The 21,025-nt window shown below is 43.4% G+C and overlaps 1 protein-coding gene across 2 annotated transcripts in view; it reads right to left on the bottom strand.

Moving 5' to 3' along the window:
* The window catches only part of LOC106581951 (mediator of RNA polymerase II transcription subunit 14), a 43,776-nt gene that overhangs the window by 9,138 nt on the left and 13,613 nt on the right, over positions 1–21,025 (bottom strand). The window contains exons 15-25 of one of the 2 annotated variants that reach the window (XM_014164519.3): positions 18,983–19,117; positions 18,618–18,694; positions 18,119–18,279; positions 17,739–17,977; positions 15,810–15,962; positions 15,392–15,661; positions 15,002–15,251; positions 9,208–9,330; positions 8,442–8,621; positions 8,019–8,257; positions 5,400–5,579 (exon numbers count right to left, since the gene is read on the bottom strand). In XM_014164519.3, the coding sequence (XP_014019994.1) occupies positions 5,400–5,579; positions 8,019–8,257; positions 8,442–8,621; positions 9,208–9,330; positions 15,002–15,251; positions 15,392–15,661; positions 15,810–15,962; positions 17,739–17,977; positions 18,119–18,279; positions 18,618–18,694; positions 18,983–19,117 (2,007 nt within the window). The remainder of the gene's footprint in view (positions 1–5,399; positions 5,580–8,018; positions 8,258–8,441; positions 8,622–9,207; positions 9,331–15,001; positions 15,252–15,391; positions 15,662–15,809; positions 15,963–17,738; positions 17,978–18,118; positions 18,280–18,617; positions 18,695–18,982; positions 19,118–21,025) is intronic. The other variant, XM_014164521.3, reaches the window with a different exon arrangement.

The following is a 21,025-nucleotide window of genomic DNA, read 5'->3' as shown; positions in this document are numbered from 1 at the left end:
TCTGGCTAAATGTAATGTATTTGCTAATGCTATGCTAAAATCTCAGTCCTGTTACTGAATAAGAGTAACAGGAGTGAGAAGTTTGAATGAAATAGCCATTTTAAATGTATCTGGTATATACATTGATTAATTATAATACTATTCTCTTGATTTTAAGTTTTACAGTTGGAATTACTGAAGGTGTTTTCAGTTATACAATGTGAACACATTACTTACAGGGAGCCAATCCATTAAGTGCTGCAGAGGAGCAGCGGTGCTATCGCGCTCGACGCCGACCCAGAAAGGAGAGAGAGATACTTAAAGAAGGAACAGCAGAAATACAGGGAGGACATAGCATCAGGCAGGAAGAAAACAGTCAATAACATTAGTAAGAGGGAAAAGCGATCAAGTCCAGGGAAGAAGCCCTAAAGCACCTCACCACACCTCCAGATAGCCCCCAGCTTTCACCAGACAGAGCTGATAATCCAGAGCCAAGCACTTCCAGGTCAGGATGAGAGTTAGTGCTAGTGTATGAAATGGATTGTGTAAAATGAGTGATTGGGCATATAGATAACATTTTACTGTAGCCACTTATTAATTTAAAATCTATTGTAATGTACTTGTGTGTTTTAGGCAAAAAGATGAAGAGCTTAAAAAGGTGAAAGACAAGCTCCAGAAACAAACTGAAGAACTACAAAAGCAGCTACAGACACAAACCTGAAAAAAGGAGGTATTAGACAAAAATTCAGCGTATGAAACAGAATAATCCATCTCCACGTACAAAAGTTGACAAAACAATGAGACGTCTATCACGCGCTACAATACAAAACACCCTTCTCTTCCACGAGGCCTTAGTGGAGGACATCCGACAGAGGTACAGTAACTCACGGGGAGAAAGGGAACTCATCTCAGAAGATGGTGACAGGAAAACTTAGGCTGCAACGTCTCTCCCAAAGTTCATTTGGGTTTTCAAAATAAAAGGTGGCTGATGAATGCGAAGAATGCAGAACTAAACTTAAACTACCAAAGGAAGAGAAACAATAGCGTGGTAGATGGCTTCATAAACAAAGTCTGAGATTTTTACACCAGGGATGATGTCAGTCGAATTATGACTGGGAAGAGGCAGACCCTCACCCAGAAGAAAATAAAAAAATCAGAAGAGGTTCCTTTTGGGCACGATGAAAAATCTACATCAAGTTTTTGGCAGAACATGATGGGTCGATCTCATACTCCCTCTCCTGCTCACTGCCCCCCTTTTGGGTTGTTCACCCAACTAAGTGACCGGGAGACTTGCATGTGCAAGCTGCACACAGTTTTATCGTACAGAAACTGCCTGAAGATCACCACTTTCAACCCTGATGAACTTCTAAAATCCATCACATGCAACACGAAGAACATGAAGTGCATGTATGGAGAATGTGCGGTGTGCAAGGACCTCTCGTCCCATCTCTGGCCAATACAATGATAAGAATGAATTGCCTTATGTCCAGTGCGCAACTGTGGATAAGGAGCAGAAGAATGATCCCAATGGCGGTACATCCAAAGTCACCATAAAAAGAAAAAAAAGAATTCCAGACCACTCAAGAGCAACTGCTGGAACAGCTGAACCTGATGCTGCGCAAGTTTAAGAGCCACACTTACAACATCAATAATCAGTTTACCCACTACAGGGCGCTGAAACAAGGCTTGAAAGCACATGAATACTTAATTCATGTTGACTTTCCCGAAAATTATTCCCATGAAGGTGTGCTTTATGGGCATACAACCCCCCAATCGGTGTCCTTCTGCACAGTGTCCCCCTCTAGACAGAAGGGCCCACCAGCAATCTGGCAGCACTGGTCACCAGTGCTTGATTATGTGCAAAGTGCACATCCAGAGGTCTCCACTATCCATTTTTACAGTGATGGTGGCCCTTGCACTCAGTACAAGCAGCGAGGGGAATTATCCCTGATGCTTCAGAGCTGTTTTCTGTGTTGAGCAAGATGGATACAGCAATCAAGTTGTTTTTTGTGGAAGAGGAAGCAGTCGAATGAGCAATGTCAGAGATGCCTGAAGGATGTGCCACCAGTTCCGTCTACGATGAAGATGCATCAGGCAGTAACTCTAGTCCATGGAGAGCTGACCTACAGGGATGTCAGCTGCTTGCAAGACAACATCTGAGCTGTGAGTGCTTTAATGCAAAGCATTTCACAGTCAATGGACAGAAGGCTCCCACGGCCACAGAAAATCAGTGGCAAAGTCCTGAGGTTGTTAGCAAATGGTGTGTGCTGAAGTACGACACCAACTGTACCCTGGCATCACCACAGACACAAATAACACACACGTCAAGGTTCGTTGTATGAAAAGGATTGGGGCCAACAGGTTTTGCTGGCCAGCCCTGGCGAAGACATCCTTTGGTACCCGTTTCAAGACATCCTGTGTACCATCCCACCAGTGAGGCAAGTCACAGCTCGTTACATGGAAATTGACATCGAAGTCTGGGCCAAACTAGAGACTGTTTCTTAGAAAAGGCCAGGCAAGGTTTTGTTCATTCATTTATTGCAATTCTATATGAAATACAATTGCATGTCGTGTTTGCAAGTGAATGTTGTGCTTTATATGCAGAAAGTAGTATTTAAGTTAGTATTAGGTACTGGTAGTCAATGTAGAGATCTGAGGATCTGCTTCATATGCTCAGCTTTTTGTATTTGTTGTCTTTCTTGCCTTTTGTGGAGGAAGATGGAAAACCCATACTGTGCAGAGGCAGGAGCCAGACACACATGTTGCAGGGGGAGGAGTGATACTCAAACCTTCTCTCGTCCTCACTCTCCACCGCCCACCCCACCCACAAACACTCACATACACAAACGCATGCAAAAGCATACACACAATTGTTACTGCTTTTATGTTGCTATTTAGACTCAGATCTTTTTTGCCAAATATAACGACCTCTGTTTTATCTTTGTTTAATTGAAGTTCTGTGACATCCAGTTATTCTCACACACACACACACACACATTCCTGTTACTCAGCGCTCATTCCTGTTACTCAGCGCTCATTCCTGTTACTCAGCGCTCATTCCTGTTACTCAGCGCTCATTCCTGTTACTCTGCGCTCATTCCTGTTACTCTGCGCTCATTCCTGTTACTCAGCGCTCATTCCTGTTACTCAGCGCTCATTCCTGTTACTCAGCGCTCATTCCTGTTACTCAGCGCTCATTCCTGTTACTCAGCGCTCATTCCTGTTACTTAATTGTTTCTTTATTAAAAAAATAAAGATAAACCACTCATTTTTCAATTATGTTTGGTCCATCATTAAAACAATTGTTTGATAAATCACATGATAGATTTTTGATCAAATTGAGGTTGGGGTCTCCCTTAAAAAAAAAAAAAAAAATGGCTTTGTGTTTGTCACGTGTACTCCCTCTTTAGCCTCTAGGTCACCAGCCTGCTGATTATTACGCACACCTGTCACCATCGTCACGCGCACCAGTGCTTATTGACACTAACCTGGACTCCATCACCTCCTTGACATTGTCACTCCCTTTGGTTCCTTCCCCAGGCGTCATTGTTTCTGTTTCATGGCTGTGTGCTGTTAGTGTTTCTTGTTTTGTATTATGTTCCATTTATTTATTAAATATTCACTCTCTTGCTTCCCGACTCTCAGTGCACATCATTAGTGTTCTTTAAAAAAAATACATTTTGGCTGAGCAGAGAATTATGGATAATGTGTAAAACATTCACCACCAAGGCCACCATCAGTATATTTCTAATGTATTGACTTTAGAGCTGGAGCAAGGAGATGTGGTATACATGCGTCCCCCCTCAGGCAGGATGCTCTATGATCATTCTAGTAACCACATCTTCAGTGGCTTCCTGCTTTTCCCAATGTAAAGGGATCAACACCAGTGCTGTGATGATCTCAGATTTGAGTCCACATGGTTCTAACCGATAAATAAGCATAATAAAAAGCCACACAATTCTCGATTAAGTGATAGCAGTTCTTACAACAAACACTAAAAGGTGGAACTACTTAGCATATTGGATATTGAATAAGGGTGTGTGTATGTATACGGTCATTTCCATGTAAAAGGACCCATGAGCACCAATGTGAAGTTCATAGAAGCATATGAAATTTGGTGTCAAATGAAAGCTAAGAGTCTATATTTTTGCGAAAGAGATGTTTTTTCAACCATTATCCATCTTAAAAATCCATCTTTGATTTCTGGTCACAAAGATGGAGAAGGGGTCTTAAAAAACGTCCACTAGAAAAAGTCTTAAAGTATTAGAAATAATGTTGAAGTAAAGGCCCGTGCCAACTAATATTAACATTAAGTTTTAGTTTTGCAGAAATTATTTTGCTTTCCGTAAGTTTAAGAAATATAGCTTAGTGTCTTGTCATTCTGTTACCAAAAACCTACACATCTTTAATATATGTTCTCATTTCCCTCCCTCATGAGGGAGGATTCTGAAAGTTCACAGAAGTAACAAGTAAAGCTAGACCTACCAATTAAGTGTTTTTATTGATTACAATTTTGTTTATGAATTATTAAGTGACTAAAACGTGTCACTTTCCCACAATGGGAAATGAAAGTAGTCACAAACCACAGTTGCAGTAGAGCGCAGTATAATAAAGAAAAGTAGTGTATAGTTCAGTACAGCAGAGGTAATGTAATATACTTTACTGGACTGTACAATACCCATTTTTTTTTTTACTGTACTCCACTGTAGTCTACATTTCTGAACTGTACTCTGCTGTATTTTGAAATCCAAACTTGTGAAACATAGATGTCTATGATCGGTACAGATTTGGTCCGGTCTCAACCAATCAGATTTGGCTTTGTTTGGGGGTGGAGCTCATTAGAATAATATGCAATTGAGGATATTATATTTTCTACCTTTGTGTACCTATTCAGGATACATCAACATGAAGAGAATGACATTCATAATTATACATTTCTGTATAGTACAGATCAAGGACCCATGATGTCATTATGTTACCGGGTGTTGATCCACTTCACTTACCTTACTTCAATAACTAAAATAGATTTTTTCCAACTCATGGTGTCATATCATTCTTTCTGCAGTCATCTTTGAATCTTAATTCGGAGTAGAGTTTCTCTGAGTAGTAGTTTTCGGAAAATGTAGTTAAAAAACTGAGGGAGATTTTAAAGTAATTCTGTTACTAAAGTTTGTACTGTTCCTCAACAAAAAAAATGTCAGTGGCAATTGTTAAAAGTAGATTTCTGTATATAGGTGTGTGGCTTGTTAAATTATGCAAATCAATGATTTTTGTTCGGCATAGATTTTAAAGTGAAGAAGTGAGTCTCAACGTCCCTCTTTTACCGTGGAATTGCCCATACAATAATAATACATGCTTTTTAAATAGCAATCTTAAAGGACCCAAAGATGCTAGTCATTAGTCTAAGTCACTAGTCTTACCCTGGTCTCGAAGAACTTCTCCAAGACCTGTAGCTCCTCCTGTGACCAGGGCCCGGCGTTCTCGGGGGTGACTTTGAGCTGCAAGGTCTGGTAGGTCTTTGGGTTGAGCGCCACGCGACACTTCAACACCTCTGTCTTGAACATGATCACACCCGGCTCATTAGAGTTCACGATGGACAGCTGAAGAGAGAGGCAGAGAGGGAGAGAGAGAGAGAAAGAGAGGAGAGAAAGAGAGGAGAGAGAGGATTATTATAAACAGAAAAAAAAATACTGACAAAAAAAAAAAAACATAAATACAAGGGAGAGTTTGTTCCACATTGTTACTTTATGGAACTAATCTACAGAGAGGTATGGACTTTTTCAAAAGGTTGAATTATAATGGGGGTAGGATATTAGCCTCTATCGACAGACTAGGGTTGCATATCTGACCCCATAGACACAGTATATTGGACAGGCAATCAATTAAAAAAAACTACAAACCTCAGATTTCCCACTTCCAGGTGGATTTTTCTCAGGTTTTTGCCAGCCATATGAGTTGTTATACTCACAGATATTATTTTAACAGTTTGAAAACGTTTGTGTTCTCTATCCAAATCTACTAATTATATGCATATTCTAGCTTCTGGGCCTGAGTAGCAGGCAGTTTACTCTGGGCACCTTATTCATCCAAGCTACTCAATACTGCCCCCCGTTCCCAAAGAAGTTAATCCCTTTCAGTTCATCCACACCGATCTCGACAAACCTTTTCTGTATGGACCTCGCTTTGTGCACAGGAGCATTGTCATGCTGAAACAGGAAAGGGCCTTACCCAAACTGTTGCCACCAAGTTTGAAGCACAGAATCGTCAAGAATGTCATTGTATGCTGTAGCGTTAAGATTTCCCATCACTGGAACTAAGGGGCCTAGCCCGAACCATGAAAAACAGCTCCAGACTATTATTCCTCCTCCACCAAACTTTACAGTTGGCCCAATGCAGTCGGGCAGGTAGAGTTCTCCTGGCATCCGCTAAACCTAGATTTGTCCGTCAGACTGCCTGATGGTGAAGTGTGATTCATCACTCCAGAGAACGCATTTCCACTGCTCCAGAGTCCAATGGTGGCGAGCTTAACACCACTCCAGCCGACGCTTGGTCTTGCGCATGGTGATCTTAGGCTTGTGTGCGGCTGCTCGGCCATGGAAACCCATTTCATTAAGTTCTCGGTACTGAGTGTTGCAACCAAGGACAGACGATTCTTACACGCTTCAGCACTCGGCGGTCCCGTTCTGTGAGCTCGTGTGGCCTACCACTTCGCGACTGAGCCGTTGTTGCTCCGAGACGTTTCCACTTCACAATAACAGCAGTTGACAGAAATGTTACGAACGGACTTGTTGGAGAGGTGGCATCCTATGACGGTGCCACAGTGCACATCACTGAGCTCTTCAGTAATCCCATTCTACTGCCAATGTTTGTCTATGGATATTGCATGGCTGTATGCTCGATTTTATACACCTGCCAGCTATGGGTGTGGTTGAAATAGCCGAATCCACTAATTTGAAGGGGTGTCCACATACTTTTGTATATATATAGTCTATACCTTTCATAATATTTCCCATAATGTTATTAGCCTACCTCCCCTTTCTCTCTCTATTGCTGCTTCATTCCTTCCTCACATTCAACAGTTAAATTAAATAGCTTTTCCTGCATGGGACTCCAAAGGAGCATTTTTTAAGGAGAGAGGCCAGCAGGGCATAGGTGCGTGATAATCCTGTTCTAGAAAGATAGTGGCCTATCTATTTTGGATGCAATTGGAATGGAGTTGTAGAGGGAGAAGGACTCGAGAGAGTGCTCGCGCGTGCACTGATTTAAAGCAACGATAGGCTGTTTTAAAACTCTGCAGCTGCAATAAAAAAATATTTACAATTAAAAAATATTGTGACCCCGAAAGCCAGATGGAGATGGGTAAATTATACATGCATTCGGTCTTTATATTACTGTAGCATAGACTTTCACAATAAAAAAGAATTATACGATGAGATGACAGGTCTACATGCATTGTGAACTGTCTGTCCCCACCCTGAGCGGTGATGATTCATCATGCAGAGGCCGTAGAGAAGCCAGATTTACACATCACATATCATTTAATAGTGAGATTTCGCGCCATTCTTTTCATGTAAATAATTTATTTTAATTCACCGGTTTCTCGCATTTATTTATCCCAGGAAAAGGGAGTGGTGGTATTGGACGGTAAATCCCGGTAAATGGGTTCCCGCCATAAAACCCTAAGCCATTCAACCCTAAGTCAGACTGCTTGGGTTGAAGGTTTGAGAGATCCAAGGTTGGAAAAAAGCTGTGGAATAAGGGACAGCCCTGCTGAGAGCCTCTACGGAGTTGGGGTATGAACAAACATTTGATTACAGAGTTAACACTCACGTTGACCTCCAGCTGGATGAGATGGAGACAGAGAAATGGAAGGATGAAAAGAAGAGGGAGAGAAGTGTGAGGAAAGCCAGAAATACGTTCAACACAAAAACCAGAGAGTGAGGAAGGGATGGACAAAGAGAGATAGAGAGACACACAGAGACTGAACAAGACAGATGGACTAAACCAAGATGAGTCAACCGCAGATCTCCACCACTCACGTTGGGTTCTAGTTGGATGATCCTCTGCAGGTGGCGTCTCATGATGACCGAGCCCAGGAAGCGCTCCAGCGGTGAGCAGAGGTAACTTCCTGCCAGGCCCGGCACCAGGCAGGGTGTGGGCGAGGGCAGCAGCAACACGTGCAGGGCATTATGGGTGAGAATGGTGGGGATGGAGGCAGCCCAGGAACGCTGAGGTAGCTTACGGGGCGGGGGCATACTGCTGGGCATGGCCCCGGAACCTGGAGAGAGGAGTGGACAGTACCGTTAGCCTAGGGAATGGTGAGACTGAACACGTCCTTAAAGATTTTTTTATTTATATACATTCGTGTAACGGTCTTAACATCCCTTCAATCTTTGTAAAAACATTCGATTTTGAGTGGAGTTGATTGCCAGTCAGTCAGGTGTTGTTTATGTGATACTCACTCGAGCCAGTGCGTGGGGAGTGTGAGGCGTCGGGGATGGGTGAGTGGAGTGAAGGGTTTCCAGGGGACATGCCGTGGATACGAGCCCCAGGAGATGGCCCTGATACCTGGGGAGAGCCTGGCCACTGGCCCCTCTGGCTGGGAGACACCATGGCATAAGGGGAGCTGGGGTCCAGAGCCCCTGGGAAACAGACACGTAGACAGACGCACACCACCATCATCATCAGTAGCGTCCACTGATAGTCATCCTTATAATCTTCATCATTCATTGTCATGAACCCATTACAGTGTACTCAGACACAACCTTTTTTTTTTACTCTCACAAACACTCACTGATTGACAGAACTTTCTCTCTCTCATTAACTCTCCAATAAAAACTCTCCACAGTTAAACCACCACCATGACCCACTTGCCCAGTCAACCTGGGGTTCACAACCACTTCAAAAACGGACTAGACAGGTGTCAAACTATCAGAGAGACCGGTGAGCAACATCCCAGGGACTAGTCCTGGTCCATGGGCTGGAGGTTGGTCTACAGCCCTGCCCAGTCCCATCCTCAGTCTACCCAGGTACAGCGTTTTCTCAACCTGCACCAGAGTCTGGCTATGGTTATACTCCATGGAGGACCCATCCATTCAGCCCAGCCTGCTACAGCCCAGCCCCCTCTACCCCAGTCCAGCCTCATCCTTACCATCCTCTACCCCAGCCCAGTCCCATCCTCTAACCCAGCCCGGTCGGTCCCTGTGGTCAGTGTGTTGCGCCACTTACCATGCGGGCTGGCAAAGCTGGTTGGGCCCATAGCTATGCCAAGAGAGGAGGGAGAAGGGGTGGGCCCAAAGGGAGAGGGAGCCCTCAACGCTCCACTAGGGGAGCCCGACGCATGGATGGTCCCTGCGCACACACACCACACCGACCAATAAGGCTCGTCAGACACGGGCCAATAGGATCAGCTCACACACACACACACACACACCAGGATTTCCGTTAGCCGGCCGGCTTTTGGCCCTCCCCCAAAAAATGTAAAGCCAATAAATAAAGCTGTTGCCGGCCAAAATGAACAATTACAAAATAATGCTTTTTATTCATTGATGGAAATACATGTCGATGGAAATACATTTGACCGTCATGCTTATCGGTCTATAGCTTAATTTGTATAATTTAGTGGAATTAAATTGGCCTGTGTATTCTCGTTAGTCATCATGTATCTAACACAACTATCACGTGCACAGCATACAGAGTCTATTTTGAGGGGGATTTCTCCTGCAGCTCCTCAGCTGGTTGCTGCTGGAGTAAAACATGTGCTTTTATAAACCCATTCATTGCACAACAATTCTAAATGTAATTGCATGTTGAAAACAGTTTTGGTGCACGATTAAAAATAGCTACCATTTTGTATTTCTCAACTGGTGATTGAAGCGGCCCTCCCATTCACCATTCAAGAGCTATCAGTGCTATAAGCGCATCACCCACCACTTCACAAAATGAGCTGGAGGCAGTATACATTTTGAAAGCATACCCGAATGGCAATTATTTTATAGACTTCATAGGCGGCGCGTGAGTTTCAAGTTCGGGGAAGCTTTTATAAATTCATCCTGCCATTTCTAGCGTTCTGCGTGCCAGTTATGATTTTCATATGCGCATTTTCATGGAACTGTTTCATTTAATATAAGTTTCTGTTTCTCAAAAACATTGTCACGTGGTTAAACATACAAATCTGAATGAAATGATAAATATCTCAAAGTTAAAAGTAAACTAAAGGGAGATCACCATCCCCTGCCATATGGACACATTGATACACCGTGATCCATTAGCAGCTAAAGAAATTAGCACATGGCCAATGCAGCACTAGGCCTATAACTTCCATTGCTCTTTCACACCGGAGATTGTTGTACTGATTTTTCAAATAGCTTACTGTGTGGAACTATAGTTAATATATTATCTTTTGCAATGGATGTAAAAAGAAGAAATATTTAACACTCCTACATCTCTGCGTAGTAGGCCAGGTACTCAGTGCGTGCTCAGTCGCGCGCGCTCCCTCAATATTACACAGGCAGAAACCAGTCATGCTCATTGCGCACATGGAGCATTCCAAACAAAAGTACAAAAAAATGACAAATCTCGTCAACGATGATTATGAAATAAACCAAAACGTGTTTCTCACAAGTGTAGCAGGTTGTGAACTCTACAAACAATGTTTCCACTCCGCGAACGAGAAGAGTAAATGACTAATTAATACACGCATTAATAGAAATTAATGTAACCAAATGACGGGGATTAAAAGGTACATTTACAACTGGTGACAGTGCGTTCGGGAAAGTCTTCAGACCACTTGACTTTTTCTTACTTTATAGCCTTATTCTAAAATGTATTTAATTGTCCCCCCCCCCCCCCCTCATCCATCTACACACAATACCCCATAATAAACAAAGCAAAAAGTGACATTTTTTCTACATTTATTTAAAAAAATACTTAAATATCACATTTCCATACGTTTTCAGACGCCTTACTCAGTACTTTGTTGAAGCACCTTTGGCAGCGATTACAGCCTCGACACTTGATGATACAAGCTTTGCACACCTGTATTTGGGGAGTTTCTCCCATTCTTCACTGCAGATCCTCTCAAGCTGTGTCAGGTTGGACGGGGAGCGTAGCTGCAAAGCTATTTTCAGGTCTCTCCAGAGATGTTAGATCGGGATCATGTCCGGGCCGGGCCACTCAAGGACATTCTGAGACTTGTCCTGAAGCCACTCCTGCGTTGTCTTGGCTGTGTGCTTAGGGGTTGTTGTCCTGTTGGAAGGTGAACCGTTGCCCCAGTCGGAGGTCCTGAGCACTCTGGAGCAGGTTTTCATCAAGGATCTCTCTGTACTTTGTTCCATTCATCTTTCCCTCGATCCTGACTAGTCTCCCAAACCCTGCGGCTGAAAAACATCCCCACAGCATGATGCTGCCACCACCATGCTTCACCATAGGAATGGTGCCAGATTTCCTCCAGACGTGACGCTTGGCATTCAGGCCAAAGAGTTCAATCTTGTTTCTCATTGTCTGCGTTATTTAGGTGCCTTGTGGAAACTCCAAGCGGGATGTCATGTGCTTTTTACTGAGGAATGGCTTCCTCATACCATAAAGGCATGATTGATGGAGTGCTGAAGAGATGGTTGTCCTTCTGCAAGGTTCTCCCTTCTCCACAAAGGTACTCTGGAGCTGTCAGAGTGACCATCGGGTTCTAGGTCACCTCCCTGACCAAGGCTCTTCTCCCCCGATTACGCAGTTTGGCCGGGCGGCCAGCTCTAGGATGAGTCTTGGTGGTTCCAAACTTCTTCCATTTAAGAATGATGGAGGCTACAGCGTTCTTGGGGACCTTCAATGCTGCAGACATTTTTTGGTACCCTTCCTCAGATCTGTGACTCGACACAATCCTGTCTCGGAGCTCTACGGACAATTCCTTCGACCTCATGGCTTGGTTTTTGCTCTGACATGCAGTGTCAACTGTGGGACCTTATATAGACAGGTGTGTGCCTTTCCAAATCATGTCCAATCAATTGAATTTACCACAGGTGGACTCCAATCAAGTTATATAAACATCTGAAGGAAGATCAATGGAAACAGGATGGACCTGAGTTCAACTTCCAGTCTCATAGCAAAGGGTCTGAATATTTACATAAATATTTATATATTTTTTTTACTCATTTGCAAAAATGTTCGCTTTGTCATTATGGGGAATTGTGTGTAGATTGATGAGGAAATTTTATTTAATACATTTTAGAACAAGACTAACGTAACAAAATGTGGAAAAAGGAAAGGGGTCTAAATACTTTCCAAATGGACTGTATGTAATCAAAGGGCAAACAATTCACACAATGAATGCTCAAGAATTGTCGGGAGACAGCTGAGTGGGAGAGAGAGAGACTAGCCTATATCTTCGCCACACACCCCTTCCCCTTCTTGTCTCAACATTTTAAAATTATTCTCAATAATTTACACAACACATATTTTAGATGCTTTTCACTGAGACTCAAGTCAATAATCAACTAGGGCTACTGCCACGCGTGCTGCCCAAATTGCGGGTTTCCCAAATAGGCATAGGCCTACGAGCTAATGATCCTTGATTCCTCTGTGGCTAAGTCATGCTTTCTGGTGAAGTATTTTGAATTATTTTATTTATTTCTGTATAGACAGGAGTAATTATATAATGTTGTTAAATGTATTTCCATTTACTTCCCTATTGGACTGCTATGGCATTTCTCTCCTTTTCATACTAACTTTCTTTCGGTGTCCAGACGCCAAAGACAAAATCCTAGTCATATTAGCAACCCATCCTAGTTGTTGCATCTTTGGATCCCCCCACTTTCTATGTTTCTAAAAGAGATTTTCATCTCAGTCACATATGGAAGAATGGTGTTTTCCCCAGGGGCACTGTTTAGAATGGTGTTTTCCCCAGGGGCACTGTTTAGAATGGTGTTTTCCCCAGGGGCACTGTTTAGAATGGTGTTTACCCAGGGGCACTGTTTAGAATGGTGTTTTCCCAGGGGCACTGTTTAGAATGGTGTTTTCCCCAGGGGCACTGTTTAGAATGGTGTTTTCCCAGGGGCACTGTTTAGAATGGTGTTTTCCCAGGGGCACTGTTTAGAATGGTGTTTTCCCCAGGGGCACTGTTTAGAATGGTGTTTTCCCCAGGGGCACTGTTTAGAATGGTGTTTTCCCCAGGGGCACTGTTTAGAATGGTGTTTTCCCAGGGGCACTGTTTAGAATGGTGTTTTCCCCAGGGGCACTGTTTAGAATGGTGTTTTCCCCAGGGGCACTGTTTAGAATGGTGTTTTCCCCAGGGGCACTGTTTAGAATGGTGTTTTCCCCAGGGGCACTGTTTAGAATGGTGTTTTCCCAGGGGCACTGTTTAGAATGGTGTTTTCCCAGGGGCACTGTTTAGAATGGTGTTTTACCCAGGGGCACTGTTTGGAATGGTGTTTTCCCCAGGGGCACTGTTTAGAATGGTGTTTTCCCAGGGGCACTGTTTAGAATGGTGTTTTACCCAGGGGCACTGTTTAGAATGGTGTTTTACCCAGGGGCACTGTTTAGAATGGTGTTTTACCTAGGGGCACTGTTTAGAACGGTGTTCCCTCGAATTGCATTTTGGCAAATGTTTGAAAATTAAGCTTAATTGGCTGCTTCATTACATGTTCTGTTAATAGGGGACCGGCACCGACCACAATCTTCGCTTATAAATCGATATGTGGACACCGTAGAACGAAATGGCTTGGATTGAGTGATAGCCCTGGTTCCCACGGACACAGTAGTACATTTGTGTGACGTAGGATGTTAAATCTGAAACCACTGGGGATGTCCCTCCTACCATTTCTTTCGCTCTTCCGACTATCCGTCAACTCCTGGCTGAACACTACGTCACAGCCACTTACAAAGCACATGCCTACAATCATTACATCGTAGTAGTGCAGCAGGAGAGAGTGGTTTCATCTCTAGAATACATTCAGACATTAATTTATAGCAATTCATCTAAAATAATTCATTTATTTGAAACAAAAAAGACTGTCATTGACAGATAGGATTAATGAGATGAAAGGAGAGTTCCTAACGAGTTCAAGAAGCCAAGCTTGAGCTCTGTGAGACGTTCACAGTGATGGGGGCAGAGGTTTGGCTCAAGCGAGACCTTAAGCAAATACGCACACTAACATACAAATGGATATTTTGCAGTTATAAGGAAGGTGAAATCTTATAGCTAGTAATTTTACAATTTGATTATACTATATTTACAAAGTATAAGTAATTTCAAGCATTATTCATATATATTTTTTTTATAGGAAGTACATCATTAAATATTTATAATATTCGTACTGTGTACTTGAGGTTGTGTCATCAAATGTGATTACACCTCAGCAATTTATAACTATTTTTACCAGAAAGGTGAGATTTGAACCTTTCTTGGAGTATGCAGCATTACCAGTTATTGTTTATGGATAAATAATTCGTTTTGGGGATTACATGAATTACCTAAATCTAAATGTGATTTCTCTCATTCTGAGCACCGTGGGTGGACGCCCTGACGGGCAATGCACCCAGAAAAAATGTTTTATGGCCGGTCAATTAAAATCTTCCCGGTCACGTTGTCTGGCGCCACATTTTCCTAACAGAAACCCTGTCACATACATACATCCATTCATACACACGCAAACACACAGGCTGAAGCTGGGCAGCGGCTCTAGGGCTGAGATGGGTGAGCAGGACTGGGTGCATGCTTTCTCCCTTCTGGACTCAACTCAACACACAGGCTGAAGCTGGGCAGCGGCTCTAGGGCTGAGATGGGTGAGCAGGACTGGGTGCATGCTTTCTCCCTTCTGGACTCAACTTTCGCACACACAGTTTGCCATTCAGCATGTGCATGACAGCAGTGGCAGGGTGAACACACACAAAGAGAGTGATATCACTTAGCGGGTGGATGATGGGTGAGAAGAGGACCAGATAGCATTTGGTCTCTTTCCTCTGCTCCATAGTGGGCTGCCAAGCACACGTGGCACAAAGAGGGAACATACAGGACACACATCCCTCTCACCTGGGGACTGTGTGGGCATCATGGATGGCGAGGGTGCCACGTTGGGATGGTAAGGGGTGGGCGGGGAGGTGAGGGGAGGGTACACCCCCCCAGGACCCCCTCTCATTGTCTGCTGTTGCTGCTGGGCTTGAAATTGGCTCATGAGGGTGTCCATTATGTCGCCGCCCACCGGTGAGGGCGGGTTGTCGTCTTCGTTGACGGAGCGTCGCCGAGCATCCTGGTTACTGTCAACAAACATGTTGAGGAATGTCTGGTAGAGAGAGAGAGAGAGAGAGAGAGAGAGAGAGAGAGAGAGAAAATCCTTGAGGGGAACTAGACAACAGAATCTAGACACTTTCAAATTCCTGATACAATCACACAAACCCACCCAAGCCCTCTCCTCCCCTGTACCTTGAGTCCCGGGGCGGGGTAAAAGCCCTCCACAATCTTGGTGTTGTCGAAGAGGCTGTAGGCCCCGTCTCGTATGGCCACCACCCCGCGGCTGCGGCAGTAGATGTCGATGCAGTACATGTTGCGGAAGGCCAAGCGGATGTGTGTGGGTGACTGGGGCAGGATGGAAAAACACTGGTAGGCTGTGTTGGTGCGCTGCGTTAGCCCCAACATGGGCACTGTGGGCAGCTTGTTGATGGCATTCAGAGGGGCCTGGGTGTCCGACAGCACCTTGGGAGAGGAGGGAGGGAAGTTAGACAATGAATACAAAATAAATGTAATCGAATTTGTGCCACTTCCAGTGTATGTAAGAGTATGTGCGTGTCCTGCCCCTGTATAGTTAGGTTCAAGCCCAGGTGTGTGTGTACGCGTGCAGTACCTGTAGTAGCTGGACCACAGTAGGGGTCTTGTTGAACATCTCCTGCAGTTGATGCAGTATAATGTTGTGACAGTTACTACAGCCCGAGTTGGGTCCTACTGTCCCTAGAGAGAGATGAAACCTCTGGGTGCTACTGTTCCACTGGATGGTCACCTAGAGGGGAGCGAGAGGCAGCAGAGAGAGTCTCAATCAATCACATGTATTTATATAGTACTTTTTACAAACAGTAAGGAAACATACAAGGCAGGGATTGACATTAAGCTCTCAAAGGCACTTGCAAATCAGGCAAGTACATGTCATGTTTTACTTGCACAAAGGTCATGGTCACTTGCCCCAAAAAAATCTAACGGTCTGTTAGACACACAAATGGTAAAATGTCAAGCACGTCTGTGGTAGATTGAACTGCATAGCTCCTTAGCAGTCAGATGAAGGACCATATCTGAATTATATATGTAAAAAATAAAAGTGGAATCGTTTAAACTATGATTTTTTTCTTTTTCTTGCCCTTAGGAAAAAAGGATTGCAGTCAGAACGCACTGCAAATACCGCGTCCCAACATTTTCTTTACTGCAGTAATTTTGCAGTTATTCCGCAATTACTGGATCCAAAATACCACAGGTGGACAGTGGTTACTTTTTTTTGTCAATTTACGATTTTTTTTATTTATTTACATTTGTCACATCGCTAGTTAAAGTAATAATCACAGAAAACAATAACATAGGGGCACGAAATGTACTTTTTGGGGAAACAGCCATGTCTGGTGATAACAAAGATGACATTTTATTTAACTAATAACTCTCCCTTTTAATGATGAGGCGGCAAGGGAGTAGCATTTTCCACAAGCCTTTTTCTCATGGCAAATTAATGAAACTGTAAACACAATGGCTACACTCTGGACAACTAAATCAAATGTTTAGGCCTATCTTCTCCGTCTAAACTGAAAAACACCTAGGACTACTTAAATTGCGAGAATTTTCTAAATGAAGGACTACAAGCACAATTTGACCTGCAAGTTGTGCTACTGAAACAGGTGTAAAATTTCTGTAGTATATTTGTAGTTGGCAGACCATTAGGGAGGGCGTATTCATTACTCCAATTCTGTTGCAAAACATTTCATATACAGAACGAAACGCTCAGTTTGCTTCCATTTGGTTCTAATGAACACAGCCCTGAACACAAAAACAATGATTGATCAGCAGCTTAAACTTCTTCAATTCAACCATTATGGGGTTAAAATACACATATACATTTGTAAACAGCCACCCACAACAAAGACAATGCGTAAGATTCAAATAAATGAGAGCAGCAGTGCGATTCAATAACAACTGATATCAGTACCACCGTCCTTATCTTCAAGCGTTTATTCAAGTTGAATTATCTTTGGATACCAACAGCAGTCACACCATTGGAAGACATAGCTTCGACTGTAGCCTACAAAAGCCTATTCCTGCTATTTTCCCTCGATCCATTAAACGCATATGATGGTTCATCATAGTGGTCTCTGATTTGTGGTCAGACTCGCTCAGGGAGAACAAATTTAAAATTGTGCCTTCTTTCATGAACAGAAAGGTGTCAAATAACTTTTGCGAAATTGAGTCCAAGACACGTAACGGAAGGAAAAGAGAATGTAGGGAGAATAACTGTATGATCGCGTGGCTAAGTTTCTTTTTTGTTGCGAGTCACTTTTGCACATGAACAAATTAAAACACTACAGTCAACGTGACTTAAAGGTTGTCTTTGGGACAGGATGTCACCTGCCTGTTCAGGAAGCCACAAAGCAGATTCCACCTGCCCGACTGGTCAGTTTACCTGCCCCCGGAAATCGGGCAACCGTTAATGTCAAGCCCTGCAAGGGATCAAACACTCCCTAGGTGGAAATGAATGTTTAGAGAGGAAATAGACGCAGGTTAGATTTCAGACGTTACTCACCGAGCTGCCCTTGGTGCTGCCGTAGCACAAAACCAGTTTGCGGTAGTTATACAGCCGGATCTCACTGAACAGACTCAGGTAGGACGGCATCTCTGGTAGTGATCGTGAGAACACCAGGACACACTGGTAAAGCTGGCTGATGGCGCTCCAGTCGTTGAGGAACATCTCCACCACCTTCCTCCCTCCCACAGGCTCAGACAGAGGGTTCTCATAGGTTAGGTACACGTGGCGCGTAGAGGCTGGACACACACAGAGAAAAGGGAGATATAAGGGAACATTAGACTCAGTTTGGGTAGTGTGGTGTGTGTGTGTGTGTGAGACAACATGTGCATTTCTGTGTGTGTTGTTGTATGTGCTCGTGTGTTTGTATTAGTGTGTACCTTGCTCCTTGCTGTGTGTGCTGTTGAGCGGGCAGTTGGCCAGAACCAGCTCCGCGACCCAGGTACGGTTGTTCCGGCCCTGCAGACGGAAGGTGCAGTCCAGCAGAGAGCGCTCCAGTGCCTGCCTCGTCTCCTCCCCTACACCCTTACTGGGAGGGATCCTAGGGAGAGGAACAGGACCACAAGGGGTTAGCCCCTTCAAAGTAGGAGGATACACATGCAAATAAAAGATGGTCATTGGTAATAATCAGATCAGACTGCGATGTCATGCGGTGGGCCAAAAACGCCATCCCACTTGAACAGGCTGAAAGTCCATTTTTTAAAGCTCTTGCACATCATTTTCACAATTTCAGTGTTATTTTGATCTCAGTGTGAAAACATCCACACACAAAAAAAAAATCAAATAAATCACGTTTGACTGCACTGCCCCTTTAACATTTCCATTGACTTCCATATTGTTAGACAGTGCCACTAGAAACTGCATGATGTGGAGCCTTACTTGAGGATGCGGATGGCGTGACTGCAGCCGTCTCCCTCCACCTGCACACCCTGGTGAGGAATCTCCATCTGAGATAACTAGAGAAAGGAGAGAGACATGTTAGACAGAGGAGGAATCGAGGGAAGAAAGCGAGGGATGAGGAGAGGACGAAAAAGAGGAGGTGAGGAACCTCCATGTGTGACAGCTGGATAGAGTGGAGAGACAGAGGAGGAAGGATAGAGGAGAGGAAAGGAGGAAGAGAGAGATGGATAGGAAGAGGAATGATGAAGAGATATGAATAGTAGAATGGGAAGTGGTGGAAAAGTAAAGAGTGAGGAAGAGTTGTAAGATAAAGAGAATAAAAGTGGGTAGTCCCTCATCCATACCTCCACTCTGAGGCCTATAAAGGGCATGTTGGTGTCACACATGGCCACTAGGTGAGCCAGCTCCTTGTTGAAGGCAGACATCTCCCCTGAGCGCTTTGGCTTCTTGGGCTCCAGAGCCCCCTGGTCTCCTGACAACTGGAGGACAGAGAAGATATACAGTGAGATAACCGAACATCTAATGATAATAAATACATTTAATTTATAAAACACACTTTTTATTTATATTCAGGAAAATATCAGGGTTTATATGCATGTTGTAAGTATTTTTCCTTCAACTACTCATTTTAGGACATGTTTCAGATCATCAATATTTGAATTCATTGCAACTAGGACTGTGGCGGTCACAACATTTCGTCAGCCGGTGATTGTCAAACAAATAACTGTCGGTCTTACGGTAATTGACCGTTAATTAACATGCATGTAGCATCTCCTGGCTTCCACACAAGACACTGATGCTGACCTTTGGAACATCTACATTTTAAAAAGTCTAATAAATCCATTTAATATAGCCTACACCTTCACAATAAATCCAAGATTTATTTTAGACAGGTCTAAAGAAACATGATATGAAGAAAATGTTGTTGATTTCAGAAGAACAGAAAAGCATACTCTGAGTTGTCCTTACAGTACGTTAGGCCCTGATCTGGCAATGTCATATCGCCGTGGGCAACACTAGTTCATTTAGCAGACAAGATTTGCTTAGAATTCTGTGGCATTATTTTATATAATATTAGGGTGCGTTATGGCCACACAGGGGATGGCGACAGGAAATTCGAGGCATTATCAAGTGCTCCTCAAATTGTGAATGAGAGACTAATGAAGTGTACAGCCAGCGCAAAAAAACTAAGCAGAGCTCATGCCCGTCAAGTGACTTTTTTCTAAATCATCATTAGTTGCATCGTGCAGCTTTACAATGTATTAAAAATCGGAACATATAGCCCAACGTTTGTAGAAAAACTAAAGTTACATTAATAACTCTGAAGTAAACATATAGGAGTACCGATTTCTTTGTTAACCGCTCAACACATGTGCACATTCCCTCAAATCATTTGGAGAAAATACCCTTTCTATTTTATTCAGCTTTGTTCAATTGTATTCTTCATACTATAAAATAATCCATGCCTTTTGCAGCCCTTCTCCCTAAATGCTGCCCGCTCCGAAGCACCTCATCTCACTCACGTGGCTCTCCATCACGTGACCGGGTCTTTCTCACAGGCTACAAGTGAAGACAGATACTTCGGGGATGCAACTGCGTGGGTCCTTATCCAATTTGGAAGCGCATATGGAAGATATTAGAACTGTCCACATTTACTTTTCGTCAGCCAACAAGATGAGTAGGCCTAACGAACAGCAAAAACACTAGCCTATGTCAATCTACTATCCCCATAGTACAAAAGTCGACCTATTTTATTCTGTGAGAAATAAATATTCCAATCAGTCTGGGACAGTTGTGGGATGCAATAGATCCCAAATTACGCAATGAGGCTGACGCAACAGATCAGAAAATTTTGCTTAAAGTTTTGATAAACTATTCGGCTATTTCTTCACATTATAAGTGCAGCAATGCCCACCTGGTAGTAGGCTATAATAAGAGCGAATGTTCCATTAGCGGGAAAACACAATTATCAAAAGTGACAACAAATGCGATTATGCATGCAATGCTTTTATTATAAAGGTGCATTTTATGGTGAAAATGATCTTCCCCAAACTTGAAACTCACGCACTGCTTATGTATGTCAATTAGGCTCTACGCCCCTTGTAAAGCGGATTAATGTGCTTACTTAAGAAGTGATTTGGCCACTTTAGTTGTGATACAAACCTTATTAAAACATATAGGCCAGACTACATGAGGTGTGCGACTATGATTCGAAAAAAGTTGGCAAAAAAAAAAAAAAAAGCCATTGTTTCTTATGCTGGGCATTACTCACAAGTGGTGGAGGGAAAGGGGCCGGAGGGCAGGCTGCCTTCTGAGAATTTGTAGGCTATCTAATGAGCCCCCACTTCCTTCCATTCTGCTAGCAAATGTGCAATCTTTGGACAATA

The sequence above is a fragment of the Salmo salar genome, chromosome 21 (assembly GCF_965601325.2).
Source record: "Salmo salar chromosome 21, fSalSal1, whole genome shotgun sequence".
In the NCBI taxonomy this organism is placed as follows: domain Eukaryota; kingdom Metazoa; phylum Chordata; class Actinopteri; order Salmoniformes; family Salmonidae; genus Salmo; species Salmo salar.
This window is presented reverse-complemented; position numbering and strand designations above follow the sequence as displayed.